The following is a 27,430-nucleotide window of genomic DNA, read 5'->3' on the forward strand; positions in this document are numbered from 1 at the left end:
ATATAAATCTCACCTGCATAATGCCCTCCAAGTTCATCCATGTTGCTGCAAATGGCAGAATTCTGTTCTTTTTTTACGGCTGAGTAGTATTCCATTGTGTATATAAATCTCACCTTCTTTATCCACTCATCTGTTGATGGACATTTAGGTTGCTTCCATATCTTGGAAACTATAAGTAATGCTGCTATGAACAGTGGGGTGCATGTATCTTTTCAAATTAGTGTTTTTGTTTTTTTCAGATATATACCCAGGAGTGGAATTGCCAAGTAATACAGTAGTTCTCTTTTTAGTTTTTTGAGAAACCTCCACATTGTTTTCCACAGTGGCTGCACCAATTTACATTCCTACCAACAATGTATGAGGGTTCCCTTTTCTCCACATCCTCACCAACATTTGCTAGTTGTGTTCTTTTTGATGACCATTCTGACAGGAGTGAGGTGATATCTCATTGTGGCTTTAACTTGCATTTCTCTGATGCTTAGGGATGTTAAGCATCTTTTCATTTGCCTGTTGGCCCTGTGCATGTCCTCTTTGGAGAAATGTCTATTCAGGTCTTCTGCCCATTTTTTAATCGGGTTGTTTGTTTTTTTGATGTTGAGTTGTATGAGTTGTTTATATATTTTGGATATTAACTCCTTATCGGTCATATCATTTGCAAATATTTTCACCCATTCGGTAGCCTGTCTTTTCCTTTTGTCGATGGTTTCCTTTGCTGTGCAAAAGCTTTTAAGTTTAATTAAGTTCCATTTATTTATTTTTTGCTTTTATTTCCTTTGCTTTAGGAAATGGATCCAAAAAATGTTGCTACAATTTATGTCCAAGAGTGTTCTATGTTTTCTTTGAGGAGTTTTATGGTTTCTGGTCTTACATTTAGGTCTTTAATCTACTGTGAGTTTATTTTTGTATATAGTGTTAGACGACATTCTAGTATATGCCTAGCAGTGGAACTGCAGTGTTGTATGGTAAGTAGACATTTAACATTTTAAGAAATTACCATTTCCTGCAACTGCTTTTTATATACTAATTTTGTGTTCATCAATTCTGCTAACACTCCTATTAATTCTATATTTTATCTGTACATTCTTTTGCAAATAATATCAGTTTTCTCTCTTCTTTTCTAATCCTTGTACCTATCTTCCTTCCTTTCTTTCTTATTTTTGACCCTGCTACAATTATTGAGCCCTAAAATGACAATAATTACACTAGTCATTATTATCAATCTCAAAAAGAGTATTTTAAACATTTCACCATTAAGTAAAATATATGATGTAGGTTTTTCATGTTTATACTTTCTCAGTGTAAGCAGGTCTCCCTCTAATATACTGACATATTGAATTTTATTAATGCTTTCTCTGTATCTATTGAGATAACCATATAGCTTTTTTCTTTGTTCTCTTAATATGATGTATTACAGTAATTGATTTTACCATAATGTTGATATCTAACACCAATTAGCACTTAGTATATATCAGACATGGTTCTAGATGCTTTACATTTTTAATTCATTCAATCCTCAGAATAACCCTATGAGTTGATACCATTATTATCCCAATTAACAAACAAGAAATAAAACTTAAGAAACTTGCCTTAAGCTGATTAGTAAAACCTGGATTCAAACCAAGGCACTCTGCAAAGCCTACACTCTTAGTTGATATGAAATACTAAGTTTATTCATCCTACTTTCCAGAATAATTGCAATTTGGGATGAAATATCCTTTTCTACATTATGAGGTTCAATTTTAGGATTCTTCTATCTGTGAGTGAAACTAGCCTATAACTTCCTATTCTCATATTGGCCTTGTCAGGTTTGAGTATCATAGTCTCAGTAGCAGTGTGAATTTGATACTCTGTATTAGTGTGGGTAAGATTAATTTTTTTTCTTGAATGTCTAGTATAATTAACCAGTCCATCTAGATGCAGAGTTTATTTTGTGGGATGAGTTGAAACTTGTGACTCCCAAATTTTAAAACAGTTTTGATATTATCCGTGTTTTTTATTACTTCTTATAAGTTTTATTAAGTTAAATTTTAATAGGAATTTTTCTTCACTTAAATTTCCAAATTCAGTCATAAACTTGTTCATAATATATTTTTATTGTCTTTTTAAGGTTAACTACAACTAAAGTGACAATATTTTTCATTCCTAATATTTTTATTTATACCTTTCACTTTTGTTTTTTTTTTCCTTGACCAACATCAGTAGAGAATTATCTATTTTAATAGTCTTTTCAAAGAACTTTAGACTCTGTTGATCCTCAGTATTATATATTTCTATTTCATTTATTTCTCTTCTTCATCACTTCTTTCCTTGCTTCTTTGGTTTACTTTGCTATTCTTTTTCTCACTTTTTATATGCCTGATAATTATTTTAATTTTCATCCTTTTTACATATTTTATAATTTGTTCCCTGTTTTCTAATTTCCAATATATCGAGGGTTTGTTATTTTAAAAATTGATTTCTACTTTAAATGGTCCATAGGATATGAGTCTACCAAAATTTACTGAGACTTCCTTTAAGGACTAGGATGTGGTAAGTTTCATAAATATTCTTGTGAGATTAGTAAAAATAGATATTCTCAAGTTTGAGGTGAATTTCTATACATTTCCACTAAAATAACCTTGTTAATTATGTTAAGTAAATTATTCTCTAACTTTATTATTTTCTGCTTTATCTAACACTTATAAAAAGAAGTAATAAAGTCTCACATTAGGATTCTATATTTGTCAACTTTTACCTGCAGTTCTTTAAATTTCTGCTTTATGAATTTTGAGATGATGTTTTCAGGTGCATAAAAATTTTTGTTGGGCTTCCCTGGTGGCGCAGTGGTTGAGAGTCCGCCTGCCGATGCAGGGGACGTGGGTTCGTGCCCTGGTCCGGGAAGATCCCACATGCCGCGAAGCGGCTGGGCCGTGAGCCATGGCCGCTGAGCCTGCGCGTCCGGAGCCTGTGCTCCGCAACGGAAAAAGCCCCAGCAGTGAGAGGCCCGTGTAACAAAAAAAAAAAAAAAAAAAAAAAAAAAAAAAATTTTGTTACATTATCCTGCTAAAATGAACCTCTATTCTTTATAAATGGATCCTCTTTGTCTCAAACAAACCTTTATGACTGAAAAATCCATTTCATCTAATGTTACTATAGCTAAACAAATTTTAGTATAATTCATATTCTCCTAGTATATCTGTACCCTTTTACTTTTAACTTTTCTATACCACTTGCTCAAGTATATCTTATAAGTAACATGTACCTGGATTTTGCTTCTGCAACTAGTATGACAAGCTTTCTCTCTGACCTAGATACTATACCATTTACTAACATCAAATTTAATTTTGCCATTTAATTTGGACTTACAATCAGATTAAATAGGCTCCTTAAACCTTTCAATGTTTCTTTTTGTTCTCTCTTTTTTTTTTTTTTTTTTTTTTTTTGTGGTATGCGGTCCTCCCTCTGCTGTGGCCTCTCCCGTTGCGGAGGACAGGCTCCGGACGCGCAGGCTCAGCGGCCATGGCTCACGGGCCGCGCCGCTCCGCGGCATGTGGGATCCTCCCAGACCGGGGCGCGAACCCGGTTCCCCTGCATCGGCAGGCGGACGCGCAACCGCTGCGCCACCAGGGAAGCCCCTGTTCTCTCTTTTATTTACCTCCTTTTGGGTTTTTTTTTTTTCTCTAGCACATTAGTAAGTTGCACCTTTTATCCATATGTTTTTAGTGGTTATCCTAGAACTATAACACCCATACATAACTTATCAAAGACTAAAGCTAATCAAAATCTTTACCATGCTCACAAATGATACAAAGATTTTTAAACACAATAACTCCATCTAACCCCATCCAAATTACATGCTATTCCTATTAATTACTCTTAATTTTACTTACTTTTAAACCCATTATAATTTTACCATATATAATATTTATTTAATTCCATCTACATATGTACCACATTTTTTTCTTTCTACTCTTTCATGTAACTCAGACCTCCCCTATGTGACCTTCCTTCTGCATTTAGAATTGTACTTACTAAGGGTCTTCTAGTGGCAAATTCAGCTGTTTCTCTTTAAATATTTTTATTTCAATCTCATTCATGAAAAATAACTTTGCTGAGTATAAAATCATCTCAACAAATTGACGGTATCTATCGTTATCTTCTGAATTCCTTCCTAGAGTTCACTTGAAAGTAATGTCTTTTCTTTCTGGCTGATTTTAAGTTCCTCTGTATTTCATTTATGTTCTAAAGTTTTACTATGATTGTCTTGGTATGGAATTCTTTTATTTCTCCTGTTTGAGAGGTATTAGGCTTCTAGAATCTATAGATTAGGACCTTTTATCAATTGTAGAAAATTTTAAGATATCATCTCTTCAAATACTTCTTCCATCTCATTCTCTCTCTTTTTCTAGAATTCCAATTAGTTATGCTTAAACCTTTACAGTGCCATAATTTTTACCCCCTTTTTCATATTTTCCATGCCTTTTTCTCCCCGTTCTGGCTGAATCTCTTCAGATCTACTAGTTCAGAGGTTCTCAAACTTTAGTGTACATCAGAATCACCAGGAAAGCTTATTGAACACAAGTTGTTGGGCCCCAGCATAGAGTTTCTGATTCATAGGTAGGATGGGGCCTGAGAGTTTGCATTTCCAACATGTTCCCATAATGCTGCTACTCTGGGGACGACATTTGAAAACCAATGTTCCAACTTATTAATTCTCACTTTGGGTATGTCAAATCTGCTATTAAGGCCCATCCATTGAGTTATTATTCTCAATTATTTAAAATTTTTACTAAAATATCTAGTTAATTCTATTTCAAATTTGTTGGTCATTCTTCATAGTTTCTTATGCCCTGATATAAACATGATCAATATGACTATTTTATATTTTGCCTAACAATTCCTAATCTGAGATCTCTGTCATTCTTTTTTTGCAAGCCTATTCCCACTTATGGTTTATGTCCTTGTATATTTTGTCATTTCTGAATATGAACTTCACATTTTACATGGAAAAGTATTGAAAGTCCCTAATCTTCACTTTCTATTTTACCAACTGCTTTGGGAATTTCCCTTTTTGTTACTCAGACACTGGCAGCTTCATTAATAATCTCTGTAATTTTTACCCTCCTCCATTAAACAAATTTGTATCATCCTCCTATAATTCTGTCTTTCATTAATTTTCCAATCATTTTTGCTTAAAGAGTGATATTGCTTCCACATTTCAAGAAATATATTTCTGAAAGAGTATACGAAGAAAGCACATAAAACAAGACCAAAGATAACCAGCATTCAAAACTAAAAATAAAGAAATGGAAAAAATATGTAAACTTATACACACTTTTCTCTTGTTTTCACTCAGTCATAGATTTTATTGATGGTATTGATGGTCTACGACTAATAAAATCCCTAAAACCTTGCCCTGTTTATGGAGGCATGGAATGGGAATTGTTTCAAAGGTAAGATGTTCTAAGTGTTGGGTAAAGTAGGAGCAATGATTCCCTAGCAGCTGAAGGCTCCTCCGACCCTTCCTTTTTCTCCTTTTTCCCTGGTGATCCAGGGCTCGTACTTCTTAGAAATTATGCATAAGGGGCTCATCAAACTCAAAGCAAAAAGACTCAGAGATCCACATCTATACACATCATAGTGAACGTATCCAAAGACAAAGAAAGAATCTCAAAAGCAGCAAGAAAAAAACTCATCTCATACAAGGGATCTTCAATAAGATTAAGAGCTCATCAGAAACCATGAAGGCCAGCAGGCAACAAGATGACATATTCAAAGTGCTAATAGAAAAAAAAAAGTCAACCAAGAATTTTATATCCAGGAAAACTATGCCTCAAAAATACAAGTGAAATTAGAACATTATTAAATAAAAATCAGAGAAGTCATCACTAACAGACCTGTCTTATATGAAATAGTGAATGGAGCACTTCAGGTTGAAATAAAGAACACTCGACAGTAACTGGAGTAAACACAAAGAAATAAAGAACACCAGTAACAGTAACCACATAGGTAAAGATGAAAGATAATACAAATATGGGACTTCCCTGGTGGTGCAGTGATTAAGAATCTGCCTGCCAATGCAGGGGACATGGGTTCGAGCCCTGGTCCAGGAAGATCCCACATGCCGTGGAGCAACTAAGCCCATGTGCCACAACTACTGAGCCTGTGTTCTAGAGCCCACAAGCCACAACTACTGAGCCTGTGTGCCACAACTACGGAAGCCCGCGTGCTTAGAGCCCATGTTCCGCAACAAGAGAAGCCACTGCAATGAGACGCTCGTGCGCCGCAATGAAGAGCAGCCCTCACTCGCCACAACTAGAGAAAGCCACACACAGCAACGAAGACCCAATGCAGCCAAAAATAAATAATAAATTTTTTAAAATAAATTTTTAAAAAAAGATATTACAAATATGTTTTTATTTGTAACGTATTCTTCTCTATCTGATTTAAAAGACAACTACAGGGCTTCCCTGGTGGCACAGTGGTTGAGAATCTGCCTGCCGAGGCAGGGGACACGGGTTCGTGCCCCAGTCCTGGAAGATCCCACATGCCGCGCAGTGGCTGGGCCCATGAGCCATGGCCGCTGAGCCTGCGCATCCATAGCCTGTGCTCCGCAACGGGGAGAGGCCACAACAGTGAGAGGCCCGCGTACCCCAAAAAAAAAAAAGACAACTACAGGGCTTCCCTGTTGGCGCAGTGGTTGAGAATCTGCCTAACAATGCAGGGGACACAGGTTCGAGCCCTGGTCTGGGAGGATCCCACATGCCGCGGAGCAACTGGGCCCGTGAGCCACAATTACTGATCCTGCGCGTCTGGAGCCTGTCCTCCGCAACAAGAGAGGCCGCAACAGTGAGAGGCCTGCACACGGATGAAGAGTGGCCCCCACTTGGCGAAACCAGAGAAAGCCCTCGCACAGAAATGAAGACCCAACACAGCCATAAATAAATAAATTATTTTTTTTTTAAAAATTCAATACTTAAAAAAAAAATTTAAAAGACAACTACATAGGGCTTCCCTGGTGGCGCAGTGGTTGCGCGTCCGCCTGCCGATGCAGGGGAACCGGGTTCGCGCCCCGGTCTGGGAGGATCCCGCATGCCGCGGAGCGGCTGGGCCCGTGGGCCATGGCCGCTGAGCCTGCGCGTCCGGAGCCTGTGCTCCGCAACGGGAGAGGCCGCAGCAGAGGGAGGCCCGCATACCACAAAAAAAATAAAATAAAATAAAAGACAACTACATAAAGGAAGGAAGGGTTATAAAATTGTTTTGAAGAGCTTAAGTGTATTAAGATACACTTTGTCTGACAACAATGGCATCAAGAAGAAGGAAAGGTAGGGAGGGTGGGAGGGAGATGCAAGAGGGAGGGGATATGGGGATATATATATATGTATAGCTGATTCACTTCGTTATAAAGCAGAAACTAACACACCATTGTAAAGCAATTATACTCCAATACAGATGTGAAAAAAAAAAAGATAAGGCTTGGAATGGAGTAGAATGAGCCAATTAAAAAAAAAAAAGGAAGAAAGGAATGGCATTATATTAAAGAAAATTTTTTGTATACTACTGAAATTAAATTGGTGTTAATCTGAACTCAGTTCTTTTAAATTAAAATATTAATTTCAATCTGCAAGGAAACCACAAAGAAAATAATACAAAAATTACACTAAAAGAAGAGAATTAAAATGGAATGCTATATTTAACATCAAAGAAAAGGAATTAATGGAGGACCAGAGAAACAAAAAAGACATAAAATATATTTTTAAAAGATACATATATAGCAAAAAGGCTGACAGAGATCCTACCTTAACAGGAATTACATTAAATGTAAATGCAGGCAAAAGCTAGCAGAATTGAAGGGGGTGGGAGGTAGGATGCAAGTGTAAGCTGTCTACATAGAGTCACACTTTAGATTCAAAGAATACACTGAGGTTAAAACACAGAAAATTATATATCATGGAAACAGCAACTAAAAAGAACAAGAATAGCAGTACTGTTAACAGACAAAATATATTTTAAGTCAAAAATTGTTACTAGAGACAAAGAAAGGATCTTTTATACTGATAAAGGGGTCAACTGATCAGTAAGACATAACAATTATAACCATATATGTACATAACTACAGACTCAAAACACAGGAAACAAAAACTGACAGAACTGAAGACAGAAATAAATCAAAAATAATAATTGGAGACTTCAATACACTACTTATAATAGAAAAACTGCACAGAAGCTCAAAAAGGAAACAGAAAATAAAAAACACTATAAACCAACTAGATCTAAGTCACATTGATAGAACTACCCACCCCAAAACAGGATAACACACATTCTTCTCAAGTGCATATGAAACATTCTCCAGCACAGACCACAGGTTAGGTCATGAAATAAGCCTCAATAAATTTAAAAGGATTGAAATAATACAAAATATGTTCTCTAACCGCAATGGAATTATATTAAAAATGAGTAACAAAAGGAAATTGGGGAAATTCACAATTGTGTGGAAATTAAACAACATACTCCAAACTAACCAATGGATCAATGAACAAATCAAATGAGAAACTGAAAAATACTTTGAGATGAATAAAAATGAAAACACAATGTATAAAATTTAAGGAATGAAGCTAAAACAGTAATAAGAAGAAAATTTATAGTTGTAATGTGTATATATTAAAAAAGACACTATATTAATAACCTAAACTTCCACCTTCAAAAACTAGAAAATATAAGAGCAAACTGAACCCAAAGTAAACAGAAAGAAGGAAATAAATAGAGGAGAAATAAATGAAAGGGAGACCAGAAGTACAACAGAGAAAATCAATTAAACCAATAGCTGATTCTTTGACAAGATCAACAAGATTGATAAATGTTTAGCCAGAATGAAAATAAGAAGACTAGAATTACTGAAATAAAAGAATAAAAGAGGGGCTTCCCTGGTGGCGCAGTGGTTGCGCGTCCGCCTGCCGATGCAGGGGAACCGGGTTCGCGCCCGGGTCTGGGAGGATCCCGCGTGCCGCGGAGCGGCTGGGCCCGTGGGCCGTGGCCGCTGGGCCTGCGCGTCCGGAGCCTGTGCTCCGCGACGGGAGAGGCCACGGCAGGGGGAGGCCCGCATACCACAAAAAAAAAAAACAAAAAAAACAAAAACAAAAACAAAAAAAACAAAAAAAGAATAAAAGAAACATCACTACTGACCTTATTAAAATGAAAAAGATTGTAAGGGAATACTATGAAGAACTGTATGCCAACACATTAGATTATCTTGATGAAATGGGCAAATTCTAGAAAGACACAAACTACCAAAACTACCAAAACACACACACACACACACACACACACACACACAACTGTTAGTAAAATGAATTCAGCAAAGTACCAGAATACAAAGTCAACACACAAAAAACAGTTGAATGTCTATACACAAACAATAAACAATCTGAAAAGGAAATTACAAAAACAGTTCTATTTATAATAGCATCAAAAAAACCAAGACTACACAGGATTTAACTTAACCAAAGTGGTGAATGACTTGTACAGTGAAAATCACAAAACATTGCTGAAAGAAATTAAAGACATAAGCAAATGGAAACACATCCCCTGTTCATGGATTGGAAAACTTAATACTGTTAAAATGTCAAAACTACCCAAAGTGATCTAGAGATTCAATGCAAGCCCTATTAAAATCCCAGTGACCTTTTTTGCAGAAATAGAAAAACCCTTCCCCAAATTTATATGGAATCTCAAGAGGCCTCAAATAGCTAAAACAATTTTGAAAAAGAACAAGCTAGAGGACTCCCACTTCTTGATTTCAAAACTTACTACAGAGCTACAGTAATCAAAACAGCATGGCACTGGCATATAGACAGACACATAGACCAACTGCACAGAACAGAAAACCCAGAAGTAAATTCACCCATATAAAATCAAATGATTTTTGACAAGGGTGCCAAGACAATACAATGGGGAAAGGACAGTCTTTTCAACAAATGGTGCTGGTGAAATGATATCCACATGCAAAGAATGAAGTTGGACCCTTATTTAACACTGTACACAAAAGGTAACTCAAAATCACAATCCTCAATGTAAAACCTGATAACTATAAAACTCTTAGAAGAAAACACAGGGCAAAAGCCTAACAACGTTGGATTTGGCAATGATTTCTTAGATATGACACTAAACACAGGCAAGGCAACAAAAGAAAAAATAGAAAACTGGACTTCATGAAAATTAAAAACATGTGTGCATCTATAGTACTGCTAGATAGTGTCAATGACGTTAAAAGATAATACACAGAATGGGAGAAAATATTTGCAAATCATATATCTGATAAGGGATTAATATCCAGAGTATATAGAGAACTCTTAAAACATAACAACAAAAAAATAAAGTAACCAATTCAAAAATGAGAGAAGGATTTGAAAAGACATTCTCCAAAGATAGACAAATGGCCAAAAAGCAGATGAAAAGATGCTCAACATCAGTAATCATAGAGAAATGCTAATCAAGACCACAATGAGATCCACCTAACCCGCCTTAGGATGGCTACTAGCAAAAAAACAGAAACTAATAAGTGTTGGTGAGAATGTGGAGAAGCTGGAACCGTTGTGCACAGTTGGTGGGAATATAAAATGGTACAGCTGCTGTGGAAAACAGTATAGTGTTTCTTAAAAAAATTAAAAATAGAATTACCATATGATCCAGCAATTCCACTTCTGAGTATATACCTAAAAGAACTGAAAGCAGAGTCTTAAAGAGGTAAGTTGTATACCCATATTCACAGTTGCCCATTCACAATACCTAAAATGTGGAAGCATCCCAAGTATTCATTGGTGGATGAATGGATAAGCAAAATATGGTATATACATACAATCAAATATTATTCAGCCTTATAAAGGAAATTCTGGGAAGTAAGATCCTGCAAGCTGTGTGGGGGAAAAAAAAAAAAGGAAGGAAGGAAATTTTGACTTAGGTCACAACATGGATGAACCTCAAGAACATTAGGGTAAGTTAAAAAAGCCACACACAAAAGATAAATATTGTATGATTTCACTTTTATGAGGTACCTAAAGTAGTCAAAATCATAGAAACAGAGAGTAGAATATGGGTGCCAGGGGTATAGGGGAGAGGGAATAGTGAATAGGTATAGAGTTTCAGTTTTGCAAGATGAAAAGAGTTCTGGAAATTGATGGTGGTGATGGTTACACAACAATATCAACGTACTTAACATCACTGAACTATACACTAAAAATGCTTAAAAATGATAAATTTTATGTTATGTGTATGTTACCATTACAAAAAATTGAAAAAAAATTAAGATGGTAATATTAAACCGATCTACAAATTCTATATAATCTCCATCAAAATCTCAACTGCCTTTTGGCAGAAACTGAACAGCTGATCCTAAAATTCACATTGAAATACAAAGGACCTAGTATAACCAAAACAATCTTGGAAAAGAAAAATAAATTAGAAGAACTCATACTTCTTGACTTCCAAACTTCCACAGAGCTACAATTATCAAGTGATACTAACATAAGGACAGACACACAGAACAATGGAATAGAATAGAGAATCCCAAAAAGGGACCCACACAAATATGCCCATTTTTGACAAAGGTGCAAAAGCAATTCCCAGGAAAAATAATCGTGCCAACAAATGGTGCTGGGAGCCATTGGACACTCATACAGCAGAAGAAAAAAAAAAAAAAAGACCTTCAATCGAAATCTAACACCTTATACAAAAGATAATTCAAGATGGATCATGAACTTAAATGTAAAACTATAACTATACACACATGACTTTTCTAATGAAACAAAGTGAGGTTATTCTTAATTTTTTAAACGTGCTTTCTATGAAACACTGACTTAAAAGCAATACTTTGAACATACTGGTTATGTAATAATTGGAAATTAAAATAAGTTATATCTGTTCTGAAGAAAAAAAGAACGCACTGAATAACACAAGTTCTATGGAAGACAAATTAATCTTGAGACAAATTATTATTTTAACTACTTACACAATAGTCTGTGCTGGCTGGTGGGTGACAGGAGCTGTAACATAAGCTGCAGGGTGTACTCCCATCATTCCTGAACCATCTTAAAAGAAAACCAACACATTTGTTTCAGAGTACCCACTTAATAACACTTTATCCCTAAAGGAAAAGTCACATACTGAAAATGTTTCCTAAGAAAAAAAATCCACATTTCCTTCTGAGTTAGGAGTTAGCAGAGAATAAGGCAAGAAAACATAAAATATTTCTTAAATCTAGATAAAAAGGAAATAACTATGAATTATAACTGAGTTTTAAAATACAGTATTTATTAAATCAATATATATATAATATTGGAATTAAGTAAAGCTGTGCTTTTTCTCATTTATATATTTTTGCTTGCACAAAAAGCAATTTTCCTTATTGAACCACTGGAAAATAATGTTTATTCCACAGATAACTTACAGTAAGCAAGACTAGGATCCAACGTATTCCTGGCCCCATAAAAATAGTACGCATCATTGTAAGGAGTTCGATAGTTGGTAGCCAAAGGTGGTAGCAGGGGAGGTGGAGGCAGAGGTGCTATGCTGTATCAAAAGACAATTGGGAAATTCTTCTCATATTCCACTGCAAATTTTTTAAAAATCAAGATATTATTTTCTTACAAAAATCTTACTGAAAATCGAATTGCTGCTTTAGGAAAAGCCACCATCTTGCTTCAATCTCTTATCAAAAATTATAACTCAAAAAGCAAAATATATAAAATTTCAGAATTTAAGGTACAACACTTATTCAATCAATTAACATCTAATTCGTCACTATCTGCCAGTATTGACCAAACATGGTCTCTGTCCCTCAGGAATAATACAAAAATAAATAGCCATTACATCAGAGTACAGTAAATGAAACAATACAAGTAGACACAGGATGCTACAGGAACATGGAGCAGGAACATTTAAATCACACAGGGAAGAGAAGGAAAGTATAAGGAAGGCTTTCTAGGAAAGGCAATGCTTCAGCTACACTACTAGAGTGAGTTAGTCACAGAGAAGAAAGATACAACATCAAGAAAAGGCAAAGAGGTACAAAATGAGATTATAAATGGTTCCATTTGACTGGGAGAAAGATGTATTTTTTTAACTCTAAAAATGTATTGCTCTTTAAAGGAATTAAAACTATGTGAAAAAGAAACTACTTAAATATCAACAGCAAATTTCTGAGTTAATTTTCAGCATTTCATAAAGTTAAAACTTCTAAAAACCTCTACATCAGCACTTCATTAATGATTAGGAAGTATCTCTGTATTTCCACCAAGTCAATATTTTCCATTAGTTAAAATGTAAACGGCAAATTCCTTTAGATGAACAGAAAGAAAAAGGAGGCATCCTAGAATGTTTTCACTTTTGAGCGTATATATTAGGTTCTCCCTTGTATACTTCAAAATAATTGTGAAGAGCTGAGAAGGCATTAAAGTTTCTTCAGTCATGAATATTTTTCATATTTACTATCATTCAACGTGTCTAACCTTACTATCCTCAATCCATAGATAAATAAAGCAGTTGAAAAATTACTATAAAAGGGAACTGTCAATATCATTAAATCTTAAATTTTTAGAGACTGACATAAAATTTAATCCTCACAACCCTATAACTGTAGGTTAAAAAACATATATATACACACACATATATAAATATCTGTTACTATTCTACTTTTTACAAATGAGAAAACTGAAGTTCAATACAAGTGCGGTCTGCCCAAAATCCAGGGAGTGAAGCCAACCATTTTAATCCCTAAATCAATGCTAAAATCATCATACCATGCTTTGTAATTCCAATCCCGCCTAGTCCTTTGAGTCAGGAAGTCATTAGATGAAACAAACAAAACACCTGATAAATACAGTAAACATGGTCCTACAATTTGTTAGCGGTAAATAAAAGATAATACCAAGTCCTAAAGGAACATACAGCCCAGAAAATATCAATGTTAAAAAGGAAAAGCACCTGATTAAATGCAATCCTACAATATCAATGTTAAAAAGGAAAAAAACCTGATTAAATGCAATCCTACAATTAATACATTAATAGTAAGCAAAAATAAGAGAAAATCCTACTAAGAGAAGAAAGTATAGACCAGAAAATATCAATGTTAACAGGATTTTCTTTATGTTTAGTCCAGTATAGCACAATGCTTTTTACCTATGGAAATCAAATATTTACCCTAATACCTAAATACAGGTTTTATAATTTCAACACTTTATTTCAGGTATTTGAGTTGCATAGCCTGTAAGTAATCACAGAGAAAGAGTTGAAGGAAACAGAAACTAAAATAAAGTAATATATATAAAACAGTCACATTAGAAACTTTTTCTGCATTAACTGAAGAAAGTATTCAATGTTTGCCAAGTGGAAATTACAAAATTGAAAATGGCTAGGTTTTATATGTTTAACAGATATTCCAAAATACGACCTAAAACTAAATAATAAATATACTTAGTTATGCATTTTAAAAGTACAGAAGCATCTTTAAACAGCAAAAGAACGTTATAAGGATTTCCCTTGTTTTTATAACAGAGAAAAGATCAACAATGAAAAAAAATTTCAATAGAAATTATTTGACAAAAGCCTTTAACTGCACAAAAATCTCTGAAGGATAACATTACCTGCTTCAGCAAATCCTTCTGAATATACAATATAATGATACCTTACCTAATTCCCAAACACAAAACATTTTAAACAAGCACCTGGGAGGCACCATTTCACCAAGGGTGCTGCTGAGTCCATTGTGCAAATCTTCATTTTGAGATGGGATGGAGTAAACTGATGGGATGGGTGGGACAGATGGGGCAGACAAAGGAGGGAGAGGTGTCTGGAAAGCTACTCTGGGTCTTTCAGGTGGTATCGTCTCTTTGAAGTGTCTTGGTGTCACACTAAACTGCTTTAGTCTATCAGGCTAAAATAAAGAAAAAAATCTGTTTGTTACATATAATCATAAATTTAAAGGTGGAAGGGATCTCAAAAGACCCTCTATCCCAGACTGCCAGCAGGCACTTAAGTTAGACATAGAATAACAGAATTTTACAGCTATAAGAGATTTTGAAGATCCAATTCTTATTTTATAAAAGAGGTAATTGAGACTCCATGAAAGTACATAAATCACCTAAGGTCTCACCATTCATAAATAATCAAGCAAACACTAGAGCCAGATATTAATTCTAAATATAAAACTCTATTATACTACAACACTATGCTGCTTCACTACCAATTGCCATCAAAGTATTCTAACATCAAAGTATTCTCTAGATCAGTGTGAGCACAGGTTTTCTGTAAAGAGCCAGCTAGTAAATATATCAGGCTTTGCAGGCCATGTGGTCTCTTCACAACTACTAAAGTAGACCAAAACAATATGTAAGCAAATGAACGAGGGTGTGCTGCAATAAAACTTTAAAAAATAGGCAGCAAGTGGATTTGGCCACAGGCTACAGTTTGCTTACCCTCGCTCCAAAACATCATTTAAGTGTCCTTTTCTAAGATGTGCACGTCAAAAGTAAACCCAAAAGTAATGGTCTAACTACTATATCTAATATTTTTATTTATTTATTCTCATAAAGCAACTTGACACTCCAAAGGTTGTTTCATTTAAATATAAATAAGAAGGTCCGTCAAACACTAAGGTAACTATAAATGCAAAGTTTAACATGCCACCATATTACATTAAAAAGTTCAAGATTTGAAAAGGAAATTTTTGATTGTCAAAACTATTTCAAAGGTATTTATTGATAGAGGAAAATATATTCAGTTTTGGAATTCATCCTTTTTTCCCAGCATGTTTAATTTCTCAGGAATGATTTCTCAGATTAATTTAAAAGTTTTACTCTATGAGCAGTCAAAAAGCACACTGGGAGTGATACTGGTACAGTATTAAACTTTTTAAAGTGAATAATCCACAGGTATATACTTAGCATAAGAAAAAGTAAGACAAAAGTTGCCTACAGCTGAGTAATTTTAAGTTGCTGTATTCTTTTTAAGAATGAACTTTTTAATGAAATTAAAGTTTCCATCCCCCCCCCCTCTCCACACACACACACACACACACACACACACACACAACTGTTAGTAAAATGAATTCAGCAAAGTACCAGAACACAAAGTCAACACACAAAAAACAGTTGAATGTCTATACACAAACAATAAACAATCTGAAAAGGAAATTACAAAAACAGTTCTATTTATAATAGCATCAAAAAAACCAAGACTACACAGGATTTAACTTAACCAAAGTGGTGAATGACTTGTACAGTGAAAATCACAAAACATTGCTGAAAGAAATTAAAGACATAAGCAAATGGAAACACATCCCCTGTTCATGGATTGGAAAACTTAATACTGTTAAAATGTCAAAACTACCCAAAGTGATCTAGAGATTCAATGCAAGCCCTATTAAAATCCCAGTGACCTTTTTTGCAGAAATAGAAAAACCCTTCCCCAAATTTATATGGAATCTCAAGAGGCCTCAAATAGCTAAAACAATTTTGAAAAAGAACAAGCTAGAGGACTCCCACTTCTTGATTTCAAAACTTACTACAGAGCTACAGTAATCAAAACAGCATGGCACTGGCATATAGACAGACACATTGACCAACTGCACAGAACAGAAAACCCAGAAGTAAATTCACCCATATAAAATCAAATGATTTTTGACAAGGGTGCCAAGACAATACAATGGGGAAAGGACAGTCTTTTCAACAAATGGTGCTGGTGAAATGATATCCACATGCAAAGAATGAAGTTGGACCCTTATTTAACACTGTACACAAAAGGTAACTCAAAATCACAATCCTCAATGTAAAACCTGATAACTATAAAACTCTTAGAAGAAAACACAGGGCAAAAGCCTAACAACGTTGGATTTGGCAATGATTTCTTAGATATGACACTAAACACAGGCAAGGCAACAAAAGAAAAAATAGAAAACTGGACTTCATGAAAATTAAAAACATGTGTGCATCTATAGTACTGCTAGATAGTGTCAATGACGTTAAAAGATAATACACAGAATGGGAGAAAATATTTGCAAATCATATATCTGATAAGGGATTAATATCCAGAGTATATAGAGAACTCTTAAAACATAACAACAAAAAAATAAAGTAACCAATTCAAAAATGAGAGAAGGATTTGAAAAGATATTCTCCAAAGATAGACAAATGGCCAAAAAGCAGATGAAAAGATGCTCAACATCAGTAATCATAGAGAAATGCTAATCAAGACCACAATGAGATCCACCTAACCCGCCTTAGGATGGCTACTAGCAAAAAAACAGAAACTAATAAGTGTTGGTGAGAATGTGGAGAAGCTGGAACCGTTGTGCACAGTTGGTGGGAATATAAAATGGTACAGCTGCTGTGGAAAACAGTATAGTGTTTCTTAAAAAAATTAAAAATAGAATTACCATATGATCCAGCAATTCCACTTCTGAGTATATACCTAAAAGAACTGAAAGCAGAGTCTTAAAGAGGTAAGTTGTATACCCATATTCACAGTTGCCCATTCACAATACCTAAAATGTGGAAGCATCCCAAGTATTCATTGGTGGATGAATGGATAAGCAAAATATGGTATATACATACAATCAAATATTATTCAGCCTTATAAAGGAAATTCTGGGAAGTAAGATCCTGCAAGCTGTGTGGGGGAAAAAAAAAAAAAGGAAGGAAGGAAATTTTGACTTAGGTCACAACATGGATGAACCTCAAGAACATTAGGGTAAGTTAAAAAAGCCACACACAAAAGATAAATATTGTATGATTTCACTTTTATGAGGTACCTAAAGTAGTCAAAATCATAGAAACAGAGAGTAGAATATGGGTGCCAGGGGTATAGGGGAGAGGGAATAGTGAATAGGTATAGAGTTTCAGTTTTGCAAGATGAAAAGAGTTCTGGAAATTGATGGTGGTGATGGTTACACAACAATATCAACGTACTTAACATCACTGAACTATACACTAAAAATGCTTAAAAATGATAAATTTTATGTTATGTGTATGTTACCATTACAAAAAATTGAAAAAAAATTAAGATGGTAATATTAAACCGATCTACAAATTCTATATAATCTCCATCAAAATCTCAACTGCCTTTTGGCAGAAACTGAACAGCTGATCCTAAAATTCACATTGAAATACAAAGGACCTAGTATAACCAAAACAATCTTGGAAAAGAAAAATAAATTAGAAGAACTCATACTTCTTGACTTCCAAACTTCCACAGAGCTACAATTATCAAGTGATACTAACATAAGGACAGACACACAGAACAATGGAATAGAATAGAGAATCCCAAAAAGGGACCCACACAAATATGCCCATTTTTGACAAAGGTGCAAAAGCAATTCCCAGGAAAAATAATCGTGCCAACAAATGGTGCTGGGAGCCATTGGACACTCATACAGCAGAAGAAAAAAAAAAAAAAAGACCTTCAATCGAAATCTAACACCTTATACAAAAGATAATTCAAGATGGATCATGAACTTAAATGTAAAACTATAACTATACACACATGACTTTTCTAATGAAATAAAGTGAGGTTATTCTTAATTTTTTAAACGTGCTTTCTATGAAACACTGACTTAAAAGCAATACTTTGAACATACTGGTTATGTAATAATTGGAAATTAAAATAAGTTATATCTGTTCTGAAGAAAAAAAGAACGCACTGAATAACACAAGTTCTATGGAAGACAAATTAATCTTGAGACAAATTATTATTTTAACTACTTACACAATAGGCTGTGCTGGCTGGTGGGTGACAGGAGCTGTAACATAAGCTGCAGGGTGTACTCCCATCATTCCTGAACCATCTTAAAAGAAAACCAACACATTTGTTTCAGAGTACCCACTTAATAACACTTTATCCCTAAAGGAAAAGTCACATACTGAAAATGTTTCCTAAGAAAAAAAATCCACATTTCCTTCTGAGTTAGGAGTTAGCAGAGAATAAGGCAAGAAAACATAAAATATTTCTTAAATCTAGATAAAAAGGAAATAACTATGAATTATAACTGAGTTTTAAAATACAGTATTTATTAAATCAATATATATATAATATTGGAATTAAGTAAAGCTGTGCTTTTTCTCATTTATATATTTTTGCTTGCACAAAAAGCAATTTTCCTTATTGAACCACTGGAAAATAATGTTTATCCCACAGATAACTTACAGTAAGCAAGACTAGGATCCAACGTATTCCTGGCCCCATAAAAATAGTACGCATCATTGTAAGGAGTTCGATAGTTGGTAGCCAAAGGTGGTAGCAGGGGAGGTGGAGGCAGAGGTGCTATGCTGTATCAAAAGACAATTGGGAAATTCTTCTCATATTCCACTGCAAATTTTTTAAAAATCAAGATATTATTTTCTTACAAAAATCTTACTGAAAATCGAATTGCTGCTTTAGGAAAAGCCACCATCTTGCTTCAATCTCTTATCAAAAATTATAACTCAAAAAGCAAAATATATAAAATTTCAGAATTTAAGGTACAACACTTATTCAATCAATTAACATCTAATTCGTCACTATCTGCCAGTATTGACCAAACATGGTCTCTGTCCCTCAGGAATAATACAAAAATAAATAGCCATTACATCAGAGTACAGTAAATGAAACAATACAAGTAGACACAGGATGCTACAGGAACATGGAGCAGGAACATTTAAATCACACAGGGAAGAGAAGGAAAGTATAAGGAAGGCTTTCTAGGAAAGGCAATGCTTCAGCTACACTACTAGAGTGAGTTAGTCACAGAGAAGAAAGATACAACATCAAGAAAAGGCAAAGAGGTACAAAATGAGATTATAAATGGTTCCATTTGACTGGGAGAAAGATGTATTTTTTTAACTCTAAAAATGTATTGCTCTTTAAAGGAATTAAAACTATGTGAAAAAGAAACTACTTAAATATCAACAGCAAATTTCTGAGTTAATTTTCAGCATTTCATAAAGTTAAAACTTCTAAAAACCTCTACATCAGCACTTCATTAATGATTAGGAAGTATCTCTGTATTTCCACCAAGTCAATATTTTCCATTAGTTAAAATGTAAACGGCAAATTCCTTTAGATGAACAGAAAGAAAAAGGAGGCATCCTAGAATGTTTTCACTTTTGAGTGTATATATTAGGTTCTCCCTTGTATACTTCAAAATAATTGTGAAGAGCTGAGAAGGCATTAAAGTTTCTTCAGTCATGAATATTTTTCATATTTACTATCATTCAACGTGTCTAACCTTACTATCCTCAATCCATAGATAAATAAAGCAGTTGAAAAATTACTATAAAAGGGAACTGTCAATATCATTAAATCTTAAATTTTTAGAGACTGACATAAAATTTAATCCTCACAACCCTATAACTGTAGGTTAAAAAACATATATATACACACACATATATAAATATCTGTTACTATTCTACTTTTTACAAATGAGAAAACTGAAGTTCAATACAAGTGCGGTCTGCCCAAAATCCAGGGAGTGAAGCCAACCATTTTAATCCCTAAATCAATGCTAAAATCATCATACCATGCTTTGTAATTCCAATCCCGCCTAGTCCTTTGAGTCAGGAAGTCATTAGATGAAACAAACAAAACACCTGATAAATACAGTAAACATGGTCCTACAATTTGTTAGCGGTAAATAAAAGATAATACCAAGTCCTAAAGGAACATACAGCCCAGAAAATATCAATGTTAAAAAGGAAAAGCACCTGATTAAATGCAATCCTACAATATCAATGTTAAAAAGGAAAAAAACCTGATTAAATGCAATCCTACAATTAATACATTAATAGTAAGCAAAAATAAGAGAAAATCCTACTAAGAGAAGAAAGTATAGACCAGAAAATATCAATGTTAACAGGATTTTCTTTATGTTTAGTCCAGTATAGCACAATGCTTTTTACCTATGGAAATCAAATATTTACCCTAATACCTAAATACAGGTTTTATAATTTCAACACTTTATTTCAGGTATTTGAGTTGCATAGCCTGTAAGTAATCACAGAGAAAGAGTTGAAGGAAACAGAAACTAAAATAAAGTAATATATATAAAACAGTCACATTAGAAACTTTTTCTGCATTAACTGAAGAAAGTATTCAATGTTTGCCAAGTGGAAATTACAAAATTGAAAATGGCTAGGTTTTATATGTTTAACAGATATTCCAAAATACGACCTAAAACTAAATAATAAATATACTTAGTTATGCATTTTAAAAGTACAGAAGCATCTTTAAACAGCAAAAGAACGTTATAAGGATTTCCCTTGTTTTTATAACAGAGAAAAGATCAACAATGAAAAAAAATTTCAATAGAAATTATTTGACAAAAGCCTTTAACTGCACAAAAATCTCTGAAGGATAACATTACCTGCTTCAGCAAATCCTTCTGAATATACAATATAATGATACCTTACCTAATTCCCAAACACAAAACATTTTAAACAAGCACCTGGGAGGCACCATTTCACCAAGGGTGCTGCTGAGTCCATTGTGCAAATCTTCATTTTGAGATGGGATGGAGTAAACTGATGGGATGGGTGGGACAGATGGGGCAGACAAAGGAGGGAGAGGTGTCTGGAAAGCTACTCTGGGTCTTTCAGGTGGTATCGTCTCTTCGAAGTGTCTTGGTGTCACACTAAACTGCTTTAGTCTATCAGGCTAAAATAAAGAAAAAAATCTGTTTGTTACATATAATCATAAATTTAAAGGTGGAAGGGATCTCAAAAGACCCTCTATCCCAGACTGCCAGCAGGCACTTAAGTTAGACATAGAATAACAGAATTTTACAGCTATAAGAGATTTTGAAGATCCAATTCTTATTTTATAAAAGAGGTAATTGAGACTCCATGAAAGTACATAAATCACCTAAGGTCTCACCATTCATAAATAATCAAGCAAACACTAGAGCCAGATATTAATTCTAAATATAAAACTCTATTATACTACAACACTATGCTGCTTCACTACCAATTGCCATCAAAGTATTCTAACATCAAAGTATTCTCTAGATCAGTGTGAGCACAGGTTTTCTGTAAAGAGCCAGCTAGTAAATATATCAGGCTTTGCAGGCCATGTGGTCTCTTCACAACTACTAAAGTAGACCAAAACAATATGTAAGCAAATGAACGAGGGTGTGCTGCAATAAAACTTTAAAAAATAGGCAGCAAGTGGATTTGGCCACAGGCTACAGTTTGCTTACCCTCGCTCCAAAACATCATTTAAGTGTCCTTTTCTAAGATGTGCACGTCAAAAGTAAACCCAAAAGTAATGGTCTAACTACTATATCTAATATTTTTATTTATTTATTCTCATAAAGCAACTTGACACTCCAAAGGTTGTTTCATTTAAATATAAATAAGAAGGTCCGTCAAACACTAAGGTAACTATAAATGCAAAGTTTAACATGCCACCATATTACATTAAAAAGTTCAAGATTTGAAAAGGAAATTTTTGATTGTCAAAACTATTTCAAAGGTATTTATTGATAGAGGAAAATATATTCAGTTTTGGAATTCATCCTTTTTTCCCAGCATGTTTAATTTCTCAGGAATGATTTCTCAGATTAATTTAAAAGTTTTACTCTATGAGCAGTCAAAAAGCACACTGGGAGTGATACTGGTACAGTATTAAACTTTTTAAAGTGAATAATCCACAGGTATATACTTAGCATAAGAAAAAGTAAGACAAAAGTTGCCTACAGCTGAGTAATTTTAAGTTGCTGTATTCTTTTTAAGAATGAACTTTTTAATGAAATTAAAGTTTCTTAATCATTAAAGATGAAACAAAAACTTGCCTTAGCAAATAAATTCTACACATCCAGCTAAAAAAAAAGTATCCTTTGAGAAGAGTAATAAATTATTACCTTCTCCTTACTCAACTGCAATGATATGTGTAATTCATTCCAATTATGAAAATTGAAGAATTAAAGTAAAAATAAGGTTATTACCTCTAGATTTACATTAAGTAAAAACTACTAAAATGCTTAAAGCCTAGAATTAAAGATTTCAGTTTCTTTGGAAATTCCTCTAATATAAGAAAAATGGTCATGATACTATGAAAAAAATTATTAACATCCATTGTAAATTAAACTAAAACAGTGCATGGAATAGTGCATGTAAATAAAGTGGAAAGGAATAATTTACAAGAAACTTTAAAAACGCACAAATGAAAAAGGAAAAACTATCTTAGAAAAGTAAACAAGTAAGAGTTAGGACTTAATGTTTTATGAGAACTGAATTTAGTTTATTACTGTTCAAACTGGTCTACTCATACATTTTCTCCAATATGTTCTATCTCCACCTGCCACTACATTTGAGGCTTATTTGAATGAAAGATTAAACATTAAAAGACGGCGGGAACCCTTACCGATTTCTCAGGGTCTTGTGCTCCAGAAGCTGCAACCCTGAGATCCAAATCTTTTTCTCTAAACAAAATTAAAGTTTTATATATTAAAAAGTTATAATAAACACTATCATTACTGAAACAACCTTACACACAAAGTCCATGCAATAACATCTCCAAAAACAAATAATTCCTTTAACTGACAATAAAGCCTTAAATAATTTTGAAAACTAAATTTTCCGATTTGGTGCAAAGTAAACTAATATTCACATGTAAACTGCCTTGGAATAAATATCTCTAAACCAGTGCCTGGGATACTTCAAAGTCTAAGGAATTCACACAGAATAAAGTAGAGAAGTAAAACAAAATCTTTACTTAGTGAAACAAATAAAAAACTTTTTTTAAGGTTCATGTATATCTTCAGTTCACAAAAAGGAGGGTAAAAAAATTAAAAATTAATACGATACTTTCCAATAAGAGTTTTTAAGAAAATGATGTTAAAGATGGCTAATATCAGACAGTAGATATTGGCTTCCTCTAAGATAGAGAGAAAAAAAACAAAACTAAAAGATGACAGGTCTCAAATTCTCTTAGAACCAAGATATCTATCCCTAATTTTAAACTGGAATTAATATTTCACAGGTATTTCTACATGAAAGATTACAAACTCTGAGACTTGTATACAATATAAATATCTGTGGATCTATCATGATTATTTTTATACAGCATGTATACGTGTGCTTACCATTTCATTGTTAAAAGACAAAATACTTTTATTTTATATTTGCTACTATATATGAGATAATACAGTGGGCATGTAGATAACATTAAATGCTACCCTAAAATTGAAGAAATTAATGAAAGTATGTACAAGGCCTGTTATAGGATGAACACATAGTCTCCTTTGTTACCTATGATAAAGAAAATGAACACCCTCATAGTATCTGTTTTATTACCCTGGCTGATTTACAATGTGGAGACTGAAATAGAATGATTTACAAATACTGAATCGTATTAGGAAAAATATCCCCTTATTTTACCATTTAATAGTCACCACTATGTAATTTTAAACAAACGCATTTAAATTCAAAACATCTTTTTAAAATGCAAACCTTTCATTACCGTCTCTTGTTCTTCTGTTGTTCAGCCATTTGTTCCAATAGTTCTTGTCTATATTTCTCTTTCCTTCTCTGAATAAGTTCTCGATCTTCACCTCCTAGAAAGTGGTAAGAAAAAAATGCAGTCTTAACTCTTAAGCAACACATGTAACTGGAAAGTCAATTTTTTAATCTCCCATTTTTAATTATATCAAAGAATATAATTACTACGTATGCAGCAAATATAGAAGGTAAATCATATGTATCATTACCTATTCAACTAGTTTCATAATTTATGAATAACTACTATGTGTCAAACCCAAGACACATTAATCCTTCCCAAACTTCTACATTAGTCAAAAACCTTCTTAAATAAGAGAATATTCTAACTCCTATCCCCACTTTCCAAAGATCAGGATAATATCTCCACTAACACCTCCTACAAGCCCCTTAACTTTAACAAGTGTGTTCAAAATGAACATCTCAAAAGCAATTGCCCTTCTTTGTTTTCTGTTACTGGCCGAATAAACGAGCCTCAAAACCCCACTGTAACTTTGATGACTAATGCTTTCTTATTTACTTCATGTGAGGACCCTCTTCTCTATTCTCATGGACATCAGCCTTGGATAGGAACTCTCTATATTTTACCTGAATTGCAGCAATAACCTTTTAACTAGTCTCCGGAACTCCTCCCCCACTCCCTAACTCCAATACAACCAGCACACTTATGTAAGACTAACTATCTTAAAATACAACACTAATCATGATAACACATTGCTCAAAAAATTTCAATAGTTACCTCAATTCTACAGAAAAAAATATATAAACCTCTCGTTCTGGTATCACTTACATGAAAATCCAGTCATGCAAGCATCTTGGATCCACAGAAAATTATTATTATTGCATGTTAATCACACAAAATAACCTCTTAATCTAGATATGCAAAATCTGGAACATTACACAAATCACAGGGATATCAAAAATGCAACCAAACCAGAAATTTCTCTACTACCTTAATTATCAGTCTCCCAACCATCAGTTGGACACACAGCATCTGAGTTTGCCCATTAAGGACAGATGTCAGCAACAGTGAAGCTCCCAAAGGGTAACATAAATTACATTAAGGTTAATAATAATGTTTTACAATCAAAGTAGATATATCCATTCTGCTTCTGATCATGATGGAGTTAACAAACACAAAACTCAGCCTCCCTCCATTAAAAAAATAATAACATTAGGCAAAATATATGAAATAACTGTTTTTCAGACACTGGACACTGGACAACAGGTAGCACACAACCGTAATACCTGAGAGAAGTTAAATAAATGAGGTGATCCCTTCAGGCACCCGTTTCTGCCTGCATGCAATCTCCATGGGTACAGGGAGGGAAAAATCCAAACAAAGCTGGGAAACTATGTTAAACTGAGCAGATAAAGATCAAAATTCAGGAAGGCTAAAATGACTAGAAGTTTAGGGCAAAGACTCAAAAAGAAGCGTAAAAAGGGCTTTAGAAATCTGTAAAGGCGTTTCTTCAGACTTTACTGTGTACTAGTCTGTGTATGCAGAGTGAAATTCCATTAGGCTGGGCAAAAAATTACGGAGGACACATAAACTGAATTCTCAGACCTCCTCAAACAAAGTGGAGAGAAACTGAAGCTCCAGCCAGCTAGATTGGAGTTCTCGGTGATCCTCTAAGGGTATTCAGGGAAGAGCCCGAGAAAGGTCACTCTGTAGCAGGAAGGCTGAACAATCTTTCTAGAGCGAAGCCTACTCTAGATGTCCCAGCTAAGTTTAAATTTAAAATAAGGCCTCTGAAAGACTGGTCCTTAAGTAACAGAAAAACATGACCGTGGTAGGCAAAATTCTAAGACAGATCCTACGTTCCCTGCCTTCTAGCACTGACTCCCTGTATAAACCCTCCCCGAGTGTGGGCAGGACCTATGACTTGCATCTAGCCAGTGAATATGGCAAAGGTGAAAGGAATCTGCAGATGTATGTAATTAAGGCCCAAATCAATTTTGAATTAATCAAAAGGGAGATTATCTTGGGTGTGTCTGATATAATCAGATAAAAGCCCTCACTGAGTTTAGAGATTCTCCTTGCTGGCATGATAGAATAAGCAGCCTTGGTGAGGAAGCCCATGTGGCAAGAAACAGCAGATGGCCTCCAGGAACTGAGGGCAGTCTCCAGCAGATCCAGTAAGAAACCAGGGCCCTTAGTTATACAGCCACAAGGAAATGAATTTAGTGAAAAATATGAATGGGCTTCTTCCCTCATAAGCCTCCAGATGAAAAACAGCCTGCCCGACACCCTGACCATAGCATAATGAGATCCTGAGCAAAGGACCCAACAAAATTCATGACCCACAGAAACTCAGATAAAGTGTGATGTTTTGAGTAACTAAATTTGTGCTCATCTGTGATGCAGCAATAGAAACCCAATACGGTGATTAGAAAAGTTAATCAATTGAAAGAAAAATCACATAAACAACAGAGATGACATAACAACAAAGATGTTAAAACAGCTATCATAACTATGACCAAATATTTAAATGAAAATAGTAATGTAATGAGGAGGAAATGGAAACTATTATAAAGAACTAAATGGGGAGTCCTACTTCTGCTTAGAAACTAGAAAGCCACAAGAGAACATTGCTCATACCCCACAATGGAAAAAAGCTCAATCATCTACAAAATCTAAACTTTTAAAAAGCCCATCAGAGAGCTGAGGTTACAAGCAACCAGGTAAACTGAATTCCAAAGGGTATAAAAACCAATCCATAGTAAGATGGGACAACCCACGTGTTTTACCTTTACCAGAGTACAGAGAAATAGGCAGCTACCTTAGAAGTAGGTAAAAAGAAAATAACTGAAACGCTAATGAATTCTTAAAGGCTTTCTGTGGATTGGAATAGCAATGCAGAAGGGGAATCTGCACTCACTTGCTGCCCCTACCAGATGCTTATGAGACCGAAGATGGGGCAACGCAAGACACC

The 27,430-nt window shown here is 34.3% G+C and overlaps 1 protein-coding gene across 1 annotated transcript in view; it reads right to left on the minus strand.

Annotated features, from left to right (window-relative positions):
- Positions 1-27,430, minus strand: part of CSPP1 (centrosome and spindle pole associated protein 1) — a 127,141-nt gene that overhangs the window by 55,433 nt on the left and 44,278 nt on the right. The window contains 5 exon segments of the mRNA XM_028500245.2: positions 18,733-18,811; positions 19,171-19,292; positions 21,446-21,654; positions 23,362-23,419; positions 24,460-24,553. Coding sequence (XP_028356046.1) covers positions 18,733-18,811; positions 19,171-19,292; positions 21,446-21,654; positions 23,362-23,419; positions 24,460-24,553 — 562 coding nt within the window.

The sequence above is a fragment of the Physeter macrocephalus genome, chromosome 15, assembly GCF_002837175.3.
Source record: "Physeter macrocephalus isolate SW-GA chromosome 15, ASM283717v5, whole genome shotgun sequence".
Lineage (NCBI taxonomy): Eukaryota > Metazoa > Chordata > Mammalia > Artiodactyla > Physeteridae > Physeter > Physeter macrocephalus.